The following is a 19,802-nucleotide window of genomic DNA, read 5'->3' on the forward strand; positions in this document are numbered from 1 at the left end:
CGCCTTAAGGGGTGCGACTGGCCTTGAAGGAGAGACTGCACCTCTGTCTGCAGTGAACGCTGCTTGTTCAGCGGAAGCTTCACTATCGCTGATAGAGTGTGAAACTCCATGCCGAGATACGTTAGTGATTGAGTCGGTGACAGATTTGACCTTGCTAAATTGATGATCCACCCGAAAGTCTGGAGAGTCTCCAGCGTAACATTCAGGCTGCGTTGGCATGCCTCGAGGGAGGGTGCTTTGACGAGTAGATCGTCCAAGTAAGGGATCACCGAGTGTCCCTGAGAGTGCAAGACTGCTACCCCTGCTGCCATGACCTTGGTGAACACCCGTGGGGCTGTCGCCAGACCGAATGGCAGAGCTACGAACTGAAGATGGTCGTCTCCTATCACAAAACGTAGAAAACGTTGGTGCTCCGTAGCAATTGGCACGTGGAGATAGGCATCTTTGATGTCTGTTGAGGCAAGGAAGTCTCCTCGAGACATTGAGGTAATGACGGATCGGAGGGATTCCATCCGGAACCGCCTGGCGTGCACATGATTGTTGAGCAGTTTTAGGTCCAGAACAGGACGGAAGGAGCCGTCCTGTTTTGGAGCCACAAAGAGATTGGAGTACAAACCCTCGCCCTCGTTCCTGAGGGGGGACAGGGATCACCACTCCTTCTGCTCTTAGAGCGTCCACCGCCTGCAGCAGGGCATCTGCTCGGTGGAGAGGTGGGGCCGTTCTGAAGAATGGAGTCGAAGGACGAGAACAGAACACTGTCCTGTGCACGTGAGCACAATGTCCGTCACCCACCGGTCTGTGACCTGTGGCAGCTAAATGTCGCCAAAGGCGGGGGAGTCTGCCATCAACCGCGGATGCGGAGAGAGAGAGAGAGAGAGAGAGCTGAGAGTCATGAGGAGACCGCCTTGGTAGCGGTTCCTCCGGCTGCCTTCCTTGGGCGTGATTGAGCCCGGCCGGAATCTGAGCCCGTCTGAGGTTTTGTAGCCCTTTTGCACGAGGACAATTGGGACCTGCCCGAGCTTGGGAAGGACCGAAACCTCGACTGTACTTTTAGGACAGCATTAATAGGGTAAGTCACAGTGCAGACATTGCGGGGTTACGGACGCCTCTGCGGTACAGATGTACATGTGCTCAAGGCCAGCTGCGCAAGAACAGCTGAACAGGTTAGGTTGCCTATACGGCTGTGAATGCCGGAGCAACCGACACGCCGATAGCCTCCTAGACAGATTTCAACCAGAGTCCATCTGTCTGTGAATGGCATCTTTAAGTGAAGCCCCATCTCCAGTGCAACTATGTCTCTAGACGCAAGCCTGGAGATTGGAGAATCCACCTTTGGACCCTGGGTCCAGCGCTTGACCACGTCAGGGGAAAAGGGATAACGTGTATCTTTAAAAAACGTTTGGAGAAAACGCTTATCTGGTAAGCGTGGTGTTTCTGGACTGCTTCTCTGAAGTCAGCGTGGCCAGAAAAATACTCAATATCCGTTTGAGATACTGAAAAGGGACTTCTCCTGCTGTGAAGCTGACTCCTCCACTGGGGGAGCTGAGGGAGAAAGATCCAACCTTCCATTGATGGACGCTATAGGATCATTCCGTATGGCATTACCATCCGGTGTATCCGGATTGAGAGCGATGTCAGGATCAAAGTCCTGGAGAGCTGCCTTATCATACAGAGAGTCCTCCTGGGACCCCCCCGTTCCAAATGAGGTTGGTCAGGAAGATTGCCCATGGCCTGTCGGGACTGCAAGTCTCTATCTTATGACAATATATCTGTCGAAACTGCAACTCCGTCCCGGTCCTTGGACAGGGTTGACAGGTGGTTTCTTTGGCCACGACTAGTAGAGACCCCGGCAGACGAAGTGCTAGAGACCCCGGCCGACGAAGTGCTACAGGGGAGCATGCACACAATGGGACGGTGTCATGAATAGCATCCCATGTAGTAAAAACAGCACTGAAAATCTGTGTTGCTTTTTTGCCGCTGCCGACTAGCCATCTAGAAGTATATAGCCAAGAATGGTGACCGTACAGTGCAATGTATAGCATACAAGCATAAAGTACAAATGAACACTGCAGCACAAGCAATACAAGCAGCATAGAAGCCTATGCCCTGGCACCCCTGCTCTTCTGCTGCTGTAGACAAGTCATCTAGGGGAATATAGCCCAGAAGAGTGACCATACAGTGCGATGTATAGCATACAAGCACAAGTACAAATGCACACTGCAGCCCATGCAATACAAGCAGCATAGAAAAAAACCTGTGCCCCAGCACCCTTGGTTTTCTGCTGCTGTAGTCTAGCCATTCCAGGAGAATATAGCTAAGACTAGCGACTGTACAGTGCAATGTATAGCAGACAAGCATAAATACAAATGAACACTTCAGTACGTGCAATACAAGCAGCATAGAAAGCCTGTGCCTTAGCACACCTGCTTTCCTGCTGCTGATGTGTCGCTCTCCAAGCGGGCATATAGTGACCTATGCAGTTAAAATACACATGTACACACTGCAGTATATATTGGGGTCAGCACTATGTGTGCCGCTTACCGCCCGCCTATAAGCGGGTGTATGGTCGCCATAGTACTGCCTGGTTGCCGAAAGTCCGAGCTCGGACTGCGGTAATGGCTGCCGGCGTCTTCCCCAGCTCGTGTGAGGAGGGGCGGGCCGTGGGCGTGCCCCAAGTCAGAGCGGGAATCCGGCGTCCGACAGTGTGCAGTGAGAGGGCTGGAGCATGTAAAAAGGCTCCAGCCCTCGGCGCTGCTGATTGCTCAGCGCCTGTCCCCTTCCCTGAGTGACAGGGAGGGGGCGGGAACGAAGCGGCACTAGGCCGCAGAAGCCGGGGACTGGATTTATAAGCGCCGCCGCCGTAAAAGCGCGGTCGGCGCCCAGTCCCCGGCGAACTACAAGTCCCAGCCGCGCCGCCGCTCCCGGAGCGTCCGGCGCGGTAGTTCCCAATACACAAAGTCACTCAGCAAAGCTGCAGTGACTGTAACCCTTTACTGTCCCCGGCGCACTAGCACACCCAGCAAGTCTGGAGTGTGCTGTGCCTGTGTGTCCGGGGACACAGAGTACCTGTAATGGTGCAGGGCCATGTCCCTGAACGGTACTCCAGCTCCGTATCCAGCAGGTTCAAATGGGTCTGTGGATGGAGCCCGGCGTCAGAGCTTTGAGGCCGGCAGGATCCCACTTCCTCAGAGCCCCTCAGGGGGATGTGGAAGGAAAGCAGCATGTGGGCTCCAGCCTCCGTACCAGCAATAGGTACCTCAACCTTACAACACCATCAACGGGTGAGAAGGGAGCATGCTGGGGGCCCTATATGGGCCCTCTTTTCTTCCATCCGAAATAGTCAGCAGCTACTGCTGACTAAAATCTGTGGAGCTATGCATGGATGTCTGACCTCCTTCGCACAAAGCTTGAAAACTGGAGAACCCGTGATACCACGGGGGGGTATAGCCAGAAGGGGAGGGGCCTTGCACTTTTTAGTGTAGTGCTTTGTGTGGCCTCCGGAGGCAGTAGCTATACCCCAATCGTCTGGGTCTCCCAATAGAGCGCTGAAGAAAAAACAATTTTCCAAAATAATTTATTATTGCCCACACAATAGAACTTTTTGGCATCTTAATACCTCATGTCTACATGTATTGTAAATCAAGAGAGCAAAATACTCTATAGGGCAGGTTCCTAAAATGGTTAACCTTCGTCAGGCTACATAATTTTACAACGTTAACAGTGACCCCTTATCTCAGAAGGGGGTGAAGATATTTTATTGAAATTTGGCCAATATATTCTGGACCAAAACTGCAGAGATGTCACGAAATTTCAGCCCTCTACGGCTTTTGGAAAAAAAAAATTTATTGCAATTTTAAAACGGAATAGTTACAATTGTACCTACTCAGCCGGACGAAGGTTAAAGATATGCCAAAAAAAGCACTACGTCTATAAACGCTGACTAACAAAGTAGAAACTAGGCGTAGTTCGATTGGATGGAGGGAACTACACTGAACCTTATCAATCGTATTGATGTCAAAAAGGCTTATAACTGAGGGAGGTGTGGAGAGAAGAAAAAAAAAATTCAGTACTAAATACAATCAAACTCCAATATTCTCGCTATATTATGCCTTCTTGCTACCATCTTAAAAAAAAAAAAAGGTATACACACCTTTTCAACCATATATTTTATTTTTTTTTTTTAATGTTCTAGTAATCAGATTCAAGCAGCAGGTTTTTCCACATATAAAGTACAGGCAGTGCCGTACTGGCACTTTGGTGCCGATTCAACTCACACCTTCCATTTAGCGATTCTATGCTTGATTGCTGAAAAATCCTTTATTAAACCTTCAGAAATAATGTCATTGGTGCAGGGTCTTTAGCATCAGGGTAGGACGATGCAGGCCGGGTCCTCAGGAATGCTTCTTACTCCCGACTCACCTCCTCTTCTAATTTTACGCCACCACCATTCACAAAGCATGCGAATTGCAAGTGCGATGTTTTCTAAAATGGCACTGGGATCGGCTTACGTGCGTACTTTGAGCTCCGGAGCTGTTACTGAGGACACTGGAGATAACTGTGGCGTATACACAGAAAGGATAGAAGAGAAAGAGAAGAAAAAAAAAATTCAATCTGCACATGCGCAGTCACCATTTATTAGTGTCTTCAATAAAATGGCACCAGAAACTGCAGTACTCACATGCACCAATCTTGTAGGTATTTGTATTTAAGACACTGTGGAGATTATGTATTGTATAAAATCTTTAATAAAAACATTTTGGTTTAAAAAAAGACACTGGAGATAAATATGAGTGGCAAGAGTGCATGCGCAGATTGAAAATGTGTTTAAGAAAATGTTACAGTATCAATACACACGCACCACCAACAGCAGCAATGTCAGTGCAAATTTAAATAAAGAAGAGGCTGTTAATCAGGAGGAAGAAGCATTCCTGAGGACCCGGCCCACATAGTCCAGCCCCGATGCTCAAGTTACTGCATCAATGATGTACCGTATTTTTTAGACTAAGACGCACCCGGACCATAAGACGCACACTGATTTAAGAGGAGGAAAATAAAATTTTAAGCAAAAAAATGTGGTCACAACACACTTATGGGGGTAATGTCCCCAAATGCTCTAACTAAAAAGGTACCCCATCCTGGTAATGATCCTCCTGCCTTCTATATGATCCCCATCCTTGTATATATGTCCACCATCCTGCTATATACCCCCATCCGGGTATAAAGCCCACATCCTGTGGCACACAAAAAACCCTAAAAAAGTTTACCCACCTTTCCTCACTCCAGCAGAATCGCCCATCTTCCTGTCTGTCAGCAGCAGCAGCAGCACTGGAGTGTGGAGCCAGTCACCATTCCCTGCAGGTCCGCGATGACCTCCGGTCTGCCTGCCTGCTGCTGTATGTGGAGCAGTGCACACAGCTATAACATCATCCCTGTGCTCACCGCTCTCTACACAGATCAGCGGGCTGGCAGACAGGAGGACACCGCAATGCTGCAGGGACCGGTGAGTATACCGTACTTATCCACTGCCCCCCCCCGCTGCTGCTGATGACGATCGGGGAGCAGTGAATATAGCCACACAAGATCACTCAAGGCTGTAGTTGCCAGGGGTGATCACGCAGGCTGGCTGCTAGTTATGCACACATCCCCCGCCCACCTGTCAGCATTGAGAGATGATGGGCAGGAGGATGCATGCATATGAAATGAGCAGGCCCACGTAGTCACGGTAGGCGCTGCTACAGCCTGGGCATGCAGCCGATAACCCACTCCACCACAGCACCCTCATGCCCTGCAGCCATGACCCACCCCTCACTTTCCCCCAACATCAAGGGGTGGGTGAAAAAGTGTGTCTTAGAGTCCGAAAAATATGGTTATTTCTGAAGGTTTGATAAAGGATTTTTCAGCAAACATCCAATCTCTAAACTAAAGGTATAATCTGAATCAGCATCATAGTGCTAGTGTGTCACTGCATGTAGATTATATGTGAAGAAACAGCTGGTTGGTTTTGTTTAAGTCACTTTCCACATAGCCTTTTTAGTTGAAGCTATATACCAATTATATCTGCATACAAGCATCTAATCTGACCCCAGAAACAAACCTTTGGACAAGTCCCTGTACAGACTATTCATTGGTAAGAAACATGAGCAGAATTTACGATCTGTAATTATAAAGATACAGAAATGCATAAAAGTAACAATTATTTTTAAAGACCAATTTCATTTTTTTTCTTACAGTAAAATTATTCCATAAAGGTGCGATAGTCATTATACACAACCATGTCGTGTAATGGAAAAGTTAATGACCATTTTGTTTATAATTGCATTTTTTTGTTCCATATTATATCTTGCATTTACCAAGTTTTCTTTAAAACATCCCACAGAGAATAGAGAAGGCATACAAAGACTAGTATACCAGACATTGGAACCGATTCCTTTATGTACCCAATACCGCCAGATTCTTGTGCTGTTTGCTACCACTATGGCTGTATACAGTATTATAGAGAACGGGACAAAGCATTTGTTTTTTTGGGACACTTTACATCATAACACAAACAAGTTTTCTTCTCATTATGACCCAGGCCATCCCTGCTGAAAAGAGGCATTCCCTCGACCATGTCCAACTATCCAGAGTAATAAGCACTGCCTCGTAGAAATATGAAAGACCAAATGCAGACGTTCTAACATCTGCCACTATAGTTCATGGAAACCAGTCACATCCAGAAACGCTATTTACTTGTAGCTATAGAAGTAATCCTCAAGTAACTAGCATAAAATCATGCACTACAGGCATACTGGAGCAGTGGCTACAGGGAGGAAACAACATTATATCCTCCCTGCTGTAGCTAGCTTCCAGCCATTTGGGGTACTGCAGGAGGACATAACATACACTGCTCAACATGTAGTGATTGACAGGCAGCTCTCCAGTGTGTGTGCACAAAAGAGATTGTGCAGGCGGTAGCGCACACACATGCACGATTACAGCAAAGTCACTATACTCAGCGGTGACAGTAACCGATCCCTGCACCACCCTGATGACCGGAAGGGAGCAGCAGCATTGTCTCCCTGTAAGTCGCTGTTCCAGTAAACATGCCAAACACTAATTAAAGGCTATTTGTGTGCCAATTACCAGTATGTCTATAGGCAAATGACTCTCAAAGTAAGATCTTCCCTTTAATAAACAGAACTGTAAACACTCCAAGGATCAGACTAATGGTCTATTAAAGTAATGAATATGAGAGTGATACTAAAAAGCCCTTGTAGAGAATGAGACTGGAAATATTACTGGAGAAAATGAAGCAATCCCAAGTTAAACAAAAGGGACTTTCTACCTCCACTGTGGATCTAAGACAATACAGAGCCCTCAAGTTCTTCAATGCAACTTTCCTAACTGTATAAGATGCTCACTAGGCCTCATGTGAAATAGGCATTAAAAAGGCTACTTAAGATGACAAAAATGGTTCATCTTCAAAATATCCAGAAAAAAAAAAAAAAGCATTTATTACAGATGGCTTCAGCTAAATGGTGAACAGCTTGGTCTAAGGAGACTGCATCCTTAAAGGCTCCCAAACATCTGGGCGGCTAAGAAATAATAGCAAACCCTACACATTGGTGGCGTACATCCTCTGCCCACGATTCTTGCTCTTGAGGTAAGACGTCATGACATTAATGTGTATGCAGCCCTCCTACCTTTCGGGTTACAAGTTCATAGCTTAGTTGGAAAAAAGTGAAGACAAAAAAAAAAAAATTACCCACTCTATGCCTTATCACAGAAGTAGACAAAATGTACTCTGCATCATCAAGTCCTTGCTTTGCTCAGATCATATATGCAGTCAATAAAAATTTTTGTTGTTTTGTTTTCTTTCCTATACATGTTGGCATTGGTCGAGAAGTTCCAACCTCTTTCCTCCCACGTGACAATCCTACAAAAGGGGTGATCTGTGTTATTTCACAGAAGCAAGTGTCCCTAGATTTCGTGTTGCAACCCAAGACATAAATGTATCCCTGTAAGACAAAAAAAAAAAAAAAAATATAATATCAAAAGGCGTATAAAACAGCAGTAAAAATCAATATAGCCCAGGAGATTTATGCGTGTGATAGACAACACCTAATTTAAAGCAAACCAAGCAGCAGGAATTTCATATATACAGTAAAGCCAGTGAAATAGTGGCACTAGGATGCTGAATGTAACCATAGCTTTTGTTTTGAGATTGTATGTTTTATTTCAGAAATATGTGCACGTAAAGTTCCAGCAATACACTGCTGTTTGACTGACAGGTGCAACAGGTAGGGAATAAGTGGGTTAGGTCTTGCCATCTATTCCTGCCCCTGTCTGCCTGCCTGGTCTTCCTCCCCATCGCCATCATAGACGTTAATTCCGGTGCAGGCAGACGGGGTCGGGAATACATTGACTGACAGGTGCAACAGGTAGGGAATATGTGGGTCGGGGCTATCTATTCCCGACCCTCTCTGCCTGCACCGGAATTAACGTCTATGATGGCGACGGGGAGGAAGGCCAGGCAGGCAGACAGGGGCAGGAATCGATGGCAAGACCTAACCCACTTATTCCCTACCTGTGGCACCTGTCAGTCAAAACAGCAGTGTATTGCTGGAACTTTACGTGCACATATTTCTGAAATAAAACATCCAGCTTCTGAACTAAAGCTATGCTTACATTCAGCATCCTAGGGCCATCCTAGCACTGGCTTTACTGTATATATGAAAATGCTGCTGGCTGGTTCCCATTAAGTTATGGAAGGAACAACTATTTGCTAAATACAGGGTTTTGTAAATTCAAGTATAATACAGTAACCTGTACTCAGGACTTACCTACAATGCTTCACCACACACTCATTGCTGCAGTATTCATTATCCCAATCCTTACTCTCTACAGGGGAATTCTCACATCCAGAGCGCAGGCACCGTGGCTGGGGGGATGGGCTGCGTATCGGAGAACTACTCACTAGGTGAACATCCATCTGTGAAGGGGGAGATTCCTACCGAACGCAAATCGGAAAAGAAAAGAAAAGAAAATAAAAAAAAAAAACAAAACAAACAATCACATGAAATATTTCTATATTTTTACCAAATAAAATATATTATTTCCCCTATTCAAAACTCACACTGGTCACGGGCAGATTTGCCAGTGGTCACCCCCAGTCCTGCAGTAGTGCTATCACATCTACTATACATGTAACCACTGCATCCAATGACTGGCCTCAATGGTCATGTAATGGCACTAACAGGTGTGGACAACAGATTAGATGCAGCAGTCACATGAATAGTTACCATGATCAGCACCAGAGCAATGAGGCAGAATCAAAGTGATTGAACAGGTCATTTTAATTTTTATTCTCCATTTTGGCACCATTCCCGGCCTCACCATAACATTAAAACCAGTTTGAAAACTCACAGACAATACCTTTAAAAAGGGACTACTATTATCAGCACAGAATGGCTGTACAATCCAAGTGCACTCATGCATTCACCTTCCCATTTATCTCCGCTTTTCTCTAGCGCTATGAAGCCAGAGTCATTAAAGAAGACGGGATGGTGGAGACTGATTTAAACATTTGGCCCCGCCATCATACACAAGTGCTACATAGCATTGTACAGGACGAGCTTAGTGTTGTAGACGTTCTGCAGAAACTGAAGTTTTATCAAGAATGCCAATTAGGGAGCCCGATAAACCCTTAATGTGGCCAAGAGGCTGAGTGCACTATGCCGCTCACGGGATTCTGGCATTACCGCTATGATGAATTGGGGCTGGAGTTTTGAATTACACCATTCACTGAGATACTTATGACTATAGGTTGCCATTTACTGTATTTTAGGCAAGTAAAAATTAATTCTGATGTATCGATAATTACTCTGTCATTTCATGCATTTTTAAAATAGGGGTGGGGGGAGTTTAAAGCCACTCGTTTTCTCCTTTTAAATATGTGGAAAGAAAAATTTTAAACCTTCAATCTGCATCGCTGGAGGCAGAGGAAAGCATCGGCGGCCGAGCATGTTCGCATGCCCGTGGGCGTGTTACCACGCTAAGAGGGCGGAATGAGCGGAGGAATTAATGCCCCTGCAGCCAGTCCCTGCGCTCATTAGAAAATGATAAACAGATCTTTAGAAATACTTTTTCTAAAGATGTCTTTATCTATGCTAGTGTATACAGGGACGGTTAGGCAGGGATTAGCAGTATGCACCCAGAACGGCTCGTGGTTCTAGGTACAACGGGACCCTGTCAGGTGCATTATAAGTATTATGATAGATAGTAAACTTGTAGTTCTATGAAGCTCAAAAAAAAAAAAAAAACCACAACAACAGAACTTGACAGGTGGATTAAAGGGTGCTTTACATGCTGCAACATCGCTAGTGATCTCGTTAGCGATGTAACACGCCAGATCGCACATACGATTTGCCGAGATCGCACATGTGACTGGCGCTACAAAAATGACCTATGTGCGATCTCGGCACATCTTTTCTGCGATCTGGAGTGTCACATCGCTAACGAGATCGCTAGCGATGTCGCAGTGTGTAAAGCACCCTTAACACGAGAGATATGGGCACGTTCAACAGGGCTCCAGCTGCCATGGTCACCCACTAACGCCCATAATTGCGTCACGATGGACTGATGCACAAGTGCACTGGCAATTGCTCCACTGAAATGCCACCATTAGAGACAGCCAGCATCCAGTGTGTAAGACATGGGCTCAGCTCCTGAGCCTGCTCCATACTGTCCTTGGCGACCTTTGATGAAAATGTAGTCACAGGTAGTCAGTGTAACCCTTTAATTGCTGAAGAATTAAGCAGTGGTTCAAACAAAATCTGTAATTTTTAAAATCGGTTCTATATCCCCCACAAGGCTATGTGCTTTGTGTATACTGACAGCTTGGAATCACAGACTATTTAAAAGGGCTATTCCCATCGCCGAGATCTAATCCCAATATGTAGTATATGGAAAAATAATACTAGCAAATACCTCCAATTAGGAATGTAGTACAGTGCTCCTGATTCACTGTTGCTTACCATGTGCTGGACATTGTAATTTAGGTATCCATAGTAAAGTCCACACATATAGTGACCGTTAGGCCGGGTACACATATCCAGCTTTTCACCGGTTCGATGGATGCAGCGCACGCCAGTGCAGTGTATACAGTACACTGGCAGCGTAACAAGCGCCGGTCACATGCTGTCATGTGACAGGAGCATGTGACTCAAGTTGCGGCGCTGCCACTGTACTGTATCATACTGTACTGGCGTGCACCGCATCCGTCAAACCGACGAAAAGTTGGGTATGTGTCACTGGCCTTAGTTGCTTGTGGTCATAACCATGGATACCAAGCTGCAAAGCACATGAGGCAAGAGACATGGCTATGCCTAAAGAACTATACTACGTTTCTAATTGGAGGTGTTGCCATTATTACACCTACTACATATTGGGATAGGATCTTAGAGATGGGAATACCCCTCTTAAGTGTCCCCACTTTCACAGAAAGGATGTAACGGTCCATCCCTCTCCATTGACCGCCATAAACCCAAAATAATTGAAACTTACTTCTTGAACCACTTCTGTTAACACTTCCAAGTGCTCAGGTGAGACCGACACCTCTGGAGAGGTGGGTACACTGATAATTGGGATGGCTTTTGCTTGGACTTGAACAGTCTGTGGTTGAGGTTGAAGAGGAGGGGGTATAATCTTGATCTGCAATGGAGGTGGCTGATGTAAGCTGAGCCGCACTTTCTGCATAGGCTGCAGAGGTGGCGGCGACTGAAGAATAGTGATGGATGGCTGCTGTGCGGGGGCCATCTGCTGCAGACGAGGGGGCTGCTGCATCTGCTGTAATGGTGGAGGCTGTAAGCGTGGAGGCAACTGCATTGCTGCCTGAAGGACAGAACGTGTAATTCGTGCCTGGGGGCTTGGCTGTAACTGATGAAGAGGAAGGCCTCTGGAAGTCACTACAGTAGCTGGGATTACCGTCACCATGCCTTGAGACATTGCAATAGATGTGGGAATCTGTCCTGATTGCAGCATTTGCTTGGAAATTATTATTTTAGCAATGCTAGGCTGTGGAGGAGTCATTTGAGGTGGCGGTGTAGGGGCAGGGGATGGTGTTGGTGCCTGGATACTAGTAGGTGTAGGTGGTGAAGAAATACACTGTGGAATGCTGGACGTCGTCACAACAGAGGGAGAAGGGACTGGCGATTCTGCAAGTACAGCCGGGGCAGCAGGGGGGTCCAAATCCAATGACTCCACAACAACCTGTATAAAATTAAAATAGAAAAGCTTTAAAAGACACGGTAATAAATCAGAGAACATACTGACAAAGTGATTACAAAAATATGGCATCACCCCCTCTATACTACTGCTTGAACCCATACTGTAACGGGAATCTGTCAGGTCCAATATGCACCCAGAACCATGAGCAGTTCTGGGTGCATATTGCTAATCCCTGTATACACTAGCATAGATAAAGAGATCTTTAGAAAAAATATTTCTAATATGTTATCGTATGCTAATGAACACTGGGACTCGTCCCAAGAGCGTTGCTTCCCTTGCTGGTCGGCTCCAATAGCATGTTAGTACGCCCCTGTGGGCATCCTAACATGCTAAGGAATACGCAGCGTCAGAGGATGATCTCTCACCTCTCCGGTGCCATTGCCACCGGACGCTGGATTTCGTCTCCGTGCACATAACCTCGGAGTTTTGGTCATGTGCACTATGAAGCAGAGTGTACGTGTCCTGGCTTCAAACTGAAGTGGTGCGCATGACTGAAACTCCGGGGTCATGTACACGGAGCCAAAATCCAGCGTTGGGTGGTGATCACAGCGGAGAGGTGAGGGAGATCATCCTCTGACGCTGCGTATTCATTAGCATGTTAGTATGCCCACAGGGGCGAACTAACATGCTATTGGAGCCGACCAGCAAGGGAAGCAACGCCCTTGGGACTAGTCCCAGTGTTAATTGGCATATGATAAAAGATCTTGAGAAATAATTTTTCTATAGATCTCCATCTATGCAACCAGATGAAGGGACGGTTAGGCAGGGAATATCAATATGCACACAGAGCTGTTCGTGGTTCTGGGTGCATATTGGACCTGACAGGTTCCCTTTAACTGTCTGAATGGATACAGACATAATGAATTATTAAAAGACTATTGCTGGATGATATTCAAAACTATTGCCCCTCCAAAAAAAGAAAAGGAAAAAAAGAAGGGAATTTTGTTTACTTACCATAAATTCCTTTTCTTCTAGCTCCTATTGGGAGACCCAGACAATTGGGTGTATAGCTTCTGCCTCCGGAGGCCACACAAAGTATTACACTTTAAAAAGTGTAACCCCTCCCCTCTGCCTATTCACCCTCCCGTGGATCACGGGCTCCTCAGTTTTGGTGCAAAAGCAGGAAGGAGAAAACTTATAAATTGGTCTAGGGTAAATTCAATCCAAAGGATGTTCGGAGAACTGCAAACCATGAACCAAAAGAACAATTCAACATGAACAACATGTGTACACAAAAGAACAACCAGCCCAAAGGGCACAGGGGCGGGTTCTGGGTCTCCCAATAGGAGCTAGAAGAAAAGGAATTTACGGTAAGTAAACAAAATTCCCTTCTTTGTCGCTCCATTGGGAGACCCAGACAATTGGGACGTCCAAAAGCAGTCCCTGGGTGGGTAAAAGAATACCTCAATAAAAAGAGCCGCAACGGCCCCCTCTTACAGGTGGGCAACCGCCGCCTGAAGGACTCTCCTACCTAAACTGGCGTCTGCCGAAGCATAGGTGTGCACTTGATAGTGTTTCGTGAAAGTGTGCAGACTAGACCACGTAGCTGCCTGACACCTGCTGAGCGTAGCCCGGTGCCGCAATGCCCAGGACGCACCCACGGCTCTGGTAGAATGGGCTTTCAGCCCTGAAGGAAGCGGAAGCCCAGAAGAACGGTAGGCTTCGAGAATCGGTTCCTTGATCCACCGAGCCAAGGTTGACTTGGAAGCCTGCGAACCCTTACGCTGGCCAGCGACAAGGACAAAGAGCGCATCTGAACGACGCAGGGGCGCCGTGCGAGACACGTAGAGCCGGAGTGCTCTCACTAGATCCAAAGAGTGCAAATCCTTTTCACATTGGTGAATTGGATTAGCGCAAAATGAAGGCAAGGAGATATCCTGATTGAGATGAAAAGGAGATACCACCTTAGGGAGAAAATCCGGGACCGGACGCAGAACCACCTTATCCTGGTGAAACACCAGGAAGGGGGCTTTGCATGACAGCGCTGCAAGCTCAGACACTCTCCGGAGTGATGTAACTGCCACTAGAAAGGCCACCTTCTGCGAAAGACGTGATAAAGAGACATCCCGCAGCGGCTCGAAAGGTGGTTTCTGAAGAGCCGTTAGCACCCTGTTAAGATCCCAGGGTTCCAGCGGACGTTTGTAAGGTGGGACTATGTGGCAAACTCCCTGCAGGAACGTGCGGACCTGCGGAAGCCTGGCTAGGCGCTTTTGAAAAAATACGGAGAGCGCCGATACTTGGCCCTTGAGAGAGCCGAGTGACAAACCCTTGTCCATTCCGGATTGAAGGAATGAAAGAAAAGTGGGTAAGGCAAACGGCCATGGAGGAAAACAGTTATCAGAGCACCAGGATAAGAAGATTTGCCAAGACCTGTAATAGATCTTGGCGGACGTTGGCTTCCTGGCCTGTCTCATGGTGGCAATGACATCCTGAGATAACCCTGAAGACGCTAGGAGCCAGGCCTCAATGGCCACACAGTCAAGTTGAGGGCCACAGAATTCAGATGGAAAAACGGGCCTTGTGACAGCAAGTCTGGGCGGTCTGGGAGCGCCCACGGTTGTCCCACCGTGAGATGCCACAGATCCGGGTACCACGACCGCCTCGGTCAGTCTGGAGCGACGAGAATGGCGCGACGGCAGTCGGATCTGATCTTGCGTAACACTCTGGGCAGCATCGCCAGAGGAGGAAACACATAAGGCAGTCGAAACTGCGACCAATCCTGAACTAACGCGTCCGCCGCCAGAGCTCTGTGATCCTGAGACGGAGCCATGAATGCCGGGACTTTGTTGTTGTGCCGTGACGCCATGAGATCGACGTCCGGCGTTCCCCAGCGGCGACAGATCTCTCGGAACACGTCTGGGTGCAGAGACCATTCCGCCGCATCCATGCCCTGACGACTGAGAAAATCTGCTTCCCAGTTTTCTACGCCCGGGATGTGAACTGCGGAGATGGTGGAGGCTGTGGCTTCCACCCACTGCAGAATCCGCCGGACTTACTGGAAGGCTTGACGACTGCGAGTGCCGCCTTGGTGGTTGATGTATGCGACGGCAGTGGCGTTGTCCGACTGGATACGGATCTGCCTGCCCTCCAGCCACCGATGGAAAGCCAATAGGGCTAGATACACTGCCCTTATCTCCAGAACATTGATCTGAAGGGAAGACTATCGGAGTCCAGGTTCCCTGAGCCCTGTGGTGGAGAAAAACCGCTCCCCACCCTGACAGGCTCGCGTCCGTGGTGACCACAGCCCAGGTTGGGGGTAGGAAGGATTTTCCCTGCGATAGAGAATTGGGAAGGAGCCACCACTGAAGAGACGTCTTGGTTGCAAGGGAAAGAGACGTTCCTGTCGAGGGAAGCCGACCTCCTGTCCCATTTGCGGAGAATGTCCCATTGGAGTGGCCGCAGATGGAATTGCGCGAACGGCACTGCCTCCATCGCTGCCACCATCTTCCCCAGGAAGTGCATGAGGTGCCTTAAGGGGTGTGACTGACCCCGAAGAAGAGATTGCACCCCTGCCTGCAGAGAAAGCTGTTTGTCCCGCGGTAGCTTGACTACCGCTGACTGTGTATGAAACTCCATCCCGAGGTAAGTCAGTGATTGGGTCGGTGTCAACTTGGATTTCGGGAAGTTGATGATCCACCCGAACTGCTGGAGAGTCGCCATGCCATGACTTTGGTGAAAACCCGTGGGGCTGTCGTCAGGCCGAAAGGCAATGCCACGAACTGAAGGTGTTCGTCCCCGATGGCAAAACGCAAGAAGCGTTGATGCTCGGGTGCGATCGGCACGTGGAGATAAGCATCCTTGATGTCGATCGATGCTAGGAAGTCTCCTTGTGACATCGAGGCGATGACCGAGCGGAGAGATTCCATCCGAAACAATCTGGTTCTCACATGTCTGCTGAGTAGCTTGAGGTCCAGAACGGGACGGAATGATCCGTCCTTTTTTGGCACCACGAACAAGTTGGAGTAAAAGCCGCGACCACGTTCCTGAAGGGGAACGGGGATCACAACTCCTTCTGTCTTCAGAGCGTCCACTGCCTGAAAAAGTGCGTCGGCCTGAGCGGGGGACGGAGAGGTTCTGAAGAAACGAGCCGCAGGACGAGAGCTGAACTCTATCCTGTAACCGTGAGACAGAATGTCTCTCACCCATCGGTCTTGAACATGTGGCCACCAGGCGTTGCCAAAGCGGGAGAGCCTGCCACCGACCGAGGATGCGGCTAGGGGATGCCGAGAGTCATGAGGAGGCCGCCTTGGAGGCAGTGCCTCCTGCGGCCTTTTGGGGGCGTGACTTGGACCGCCACGCATAGGAGTTCCTCTGGCCTTTCTCCGGCCTGCTGGACGAAGAGGATTGGGGCTTGGCGGAGGGACGAAAGGACCGAAACCTCGATTGTATTTTCCGTTGCTGAGGTCTCTTAGGTTTGGATTGGGGTAAGGAGGAGTCCTTTCCCTTGGATTCCTTAATAATCTCATCCAATCGTTCGCCAAACAAGCGGTCGCCAGAAAACGGCAAACCGGTTAAGAACCTCTTGGAGGCCGAGTCTGCCTTCCATTCGCGCAGCCACATGGCCCTGCGGACTGCCACAGAGTTAGCGGATGCCACAGCTGTACGGCTAGCAGCGTCTAGGACTGCGTTCATGGCGTAGGAAGAAAAAGCTGACGCTTGAGAAGTCAAAGACGCAACTTGCGGAGCAGAATTACGTGTGACAGCATTAATCTCAGCCAGACAAGCTGAGATAGCTTGGAGTGCCCACACGGCTGCAAAGGCCGGGGCAAAAGACGCGCCCGTGGCCTCATAGATGGACTTCACCAGCAGGTCTGCCTGTCAGTGACATCCTTTAGCGATGAGCCATCTGCAACCGATACCACAGATCTAGCCGCCAATCTAGAGACTGGAGGATCCACCTTGGGACACTGAGCCCAACCCTTAACGACCTCGGAGGGGAAGGGGTAACGCATGTCAGTGAGGCGCTTAGTAAAGCGCTTGTCCGGAACCGCTCTGGGCTTCTGGACAGCATCTCTGAAGTTAGAGTGATCGAAAAACGCACTACGTGTACGTTTGGGGAACCTAAACTGGTGTTTCTCCTGCTGAGACGCCGACTCCTCTACAGTAGGAGGCGGGGGAGAGAGATCCAACACCTGGTTGATGGACGAGATAAGATCATTCACTAAGGCGTCCCCTTCAGGTGTATCAAGGTTAAGGGCGACGTCAGGGTCAGAGCCCTGAGCTGCGACGTCCGCCTCGTCCTCCAGAGAGTCCTCAAGCTGGGAACCCGAGCAGCGTGAAGAAGTCGGGGAAGATTCCCAGCGAGCCCGCTTAGCCTGTCTAGGACTGTGGTCCGGGCAGGAGTCCTCCACGTGAGACCTAGGGCCCAACCTGGGAGCGCGCTGCGGCGCGGACCGATAGGGGCCTGGAGGCGGCAATCCAACAGGGGCCGGGGCCTGTGTAAGGACCGGTCTGGACTGCAAAGCTTCTAGCAGCTTGGCAGACCATTTGTCCATAGACTGAGCCATGGATTGTGAAAGTGACTCAGAGTTTCTCAGCAAAAGAGGCGAACTCTGTCCCTGCCGCCTGGACAGGGGGAGCAGGGGGGGTCTACATGAGCCGAGGGGCCCACTAGTGACCGAGGCTCCGGCTGAGCAAGCGAAACAGGGGTCGAGCATTGCTCACAGTGAGGGTAGGTGGAACCCGCAGGTAACATAGCCCCACAAGAGGTACAGGCCGCAAAAAAACCCTGTGCCTTAACAGCTTTGCTCCTTGTGGACGACATGCTGTTGTCTCCTAGGAGAGTGATCACTGAGGGTATATGGGCAAGAAAAGGGTATACAGCCCGACCGAACAGAAATATATATATAAATACGTATCTATTCCGGCACCCTAGGGGGACCAGCACCGGGTGACCGGTGTGGCTTACCGACCGCTAAAAAGCGGAGTGTGTGTCCTCCAGATTCCCTGCCTTAGGTCCCCCGGAGCTGCAGAGCTCTTCACTGAGAATCCTCCACCGGCAGAATGCCAAAAAATGGCTGCCGGAGCTCTCAGGGGAGGAGTGGAGCCGTGGGCGGCGCCAGGAAAGTGCGGGAATCTGGGGTCCCCACAGTGATCAGTGAGGGGGGAGGAAACATGCAGGATGCTCCGGCCCTCACATCTGACGTCAGGTCGGCAGTCCCGCCCTTACCCCTGACAGGCAGGCCCGGGGGCGGGATTTTTGCGACTAGGCCGCGATGAAGCCGGGGACTAAATTTGAGACCGCGCCCGACAAGCAGGCATGGTCGGCGCGGAAGTCCACCGGCCTTCTCAATTCAGCAGCTGCCGCAGCGTCCGGGAAGAAGGTGCGCTCCCTGCACAGTCCCCTATGGGGACACAGAGTACCTTAGAGTTGCAGGGCCCGGTCCCTGAGGTTGAATAGACTCCGGTCCGGCAGATTCCCACAGGGGCTGCGGAGGGAGCACGGTCCCAGTAAATGGCTGACCGGTCAGGATCCCACTTCTCCCAGAGCCGCTAAGGGATGGTGAAGGAGACGGCATGAGGCTCCGGCCTTTGTACCCACAATGGGTACCTCAACCTTAACAACACCGCCAACGTAGTGGGGTGAGAAGGTAACATGCCGGGGGCCCCGTGGGGGCCCTCTTTTCTTCCAACCGACATAACTAATATGAGAATGCATGAGTGGATGTGTGCCTCCTTCCACACAAAGCATAAAACTGAGGAGCCCGTGATCCACGGGGGGGGGGGGGGGTGTATAGGCAGAGGGGAGGGGTTACACTTTTTAAAGTGTAATACTTTGTGTGGCCTCCGGAGGCAGAAGCTATACACCCAATTGTCTGGGTCTCCCAATGGAGCGACAAAGAAAAACAAACACACCCACACAAATAGGTGTCTGGTATTGAATATACAGTTTAGGGGTCCTTGGTCTCCACATAAGTTATTACTAAAGAATAACAAATGCACTTGATCGTATGTACTGGTTTTAATTAATGTGTCTATTATGGGCAATTAATCATCCTGGCTCCTTTCCATCTTGGCGTCGTTTCTCTAGTCTCACATACTGCCTTGTTACCTTTTTATCCCCCTCATTATACTTCCCAGTTTGTAGTCTCATCCAACCGCACTTGATATACATAAGACACCATGCATAGATTTCCTGAGTTACAGGGCTCATGTCCTGTAAAACTAACGAATACTTCGGATTCTTTAGTTCTGTACGATTCAGCACCAACCAATTAACTTTCCTTCTGCCTGATAAAGCAAACGGGGGAGGGGAACCAAAAACATATCACAAGCAGGAACAGCACGAAGCCTCATATGACAACCGTTGTATACTCCTCCTGACACAGATTTCTAGGAGCTACAGTGATGTAATCTGGTTGAGTACATAATGTCGTCCACACAGAGGAGACTTCGAGAACCTACATTTGATATCATCTGCCCAAAATAAAAGGGATCAAAATGTATGTTTCTCCGAGGTGGTCCATCATCTTTCAGCAATTTGAGAGTTCACTGTGGAGGAAGGAACACTGGAGTCGCCAGGCTCAGCCACCTTA

General features: G+C 48.9%; 1 protein-coding gene across 2 annotated transcripts in view; it reads right to left on the bottom strand.

Annotated features, from left to right (window-relative positions):
- Positions 1–3,501: 3,501 nt before the first annotated feature.
- TOX4 (TOX high mobility group box family member 4) overlaps positions 3,502–19,802 on the bottom strand; it is a 29,747-nt gene continuing 13,446 nt past the window's right edge. For both annotated transcript variants that reach the window (XM_075319567.1, XM_075319561.1), the window contains 3 exons: positions 11,545–12,249; positions 8,823–8,989; positions 3,502–7,997 (listed from right to left, as the gene is read on the bottom strand). In XM_075319567.1, coding sequence (XP_075175682.1) covers positions 7,937–7,997; positions 8,823–8,989; positions 11,545–12,249 — 933 coding nt within the window. In that variant the 3' untranslated portion in view covers positions 3,502–7,936. The remainder of the gene's footprint in view (positions 7,998–8,822; positions 8,990–11,544; positions 12,250–19,802) is intronic.

Source organism: Anomaloglossus baeobatrachus, chromosome 1 (assembly GCF_048569485.1).
Source record: "Anomaloglossus baeobatrachus isolate aAnoBae1 chromosome 1, aAnoBae1.hap1, whole genome shotgun sequence".
Lineage (NCBI taxonomy): Eukaryota > Metazoa > Chordata > Amphibia > Anura > Aromobatidae > Anomaloglossus > Anomaloglossus baeobatrachus.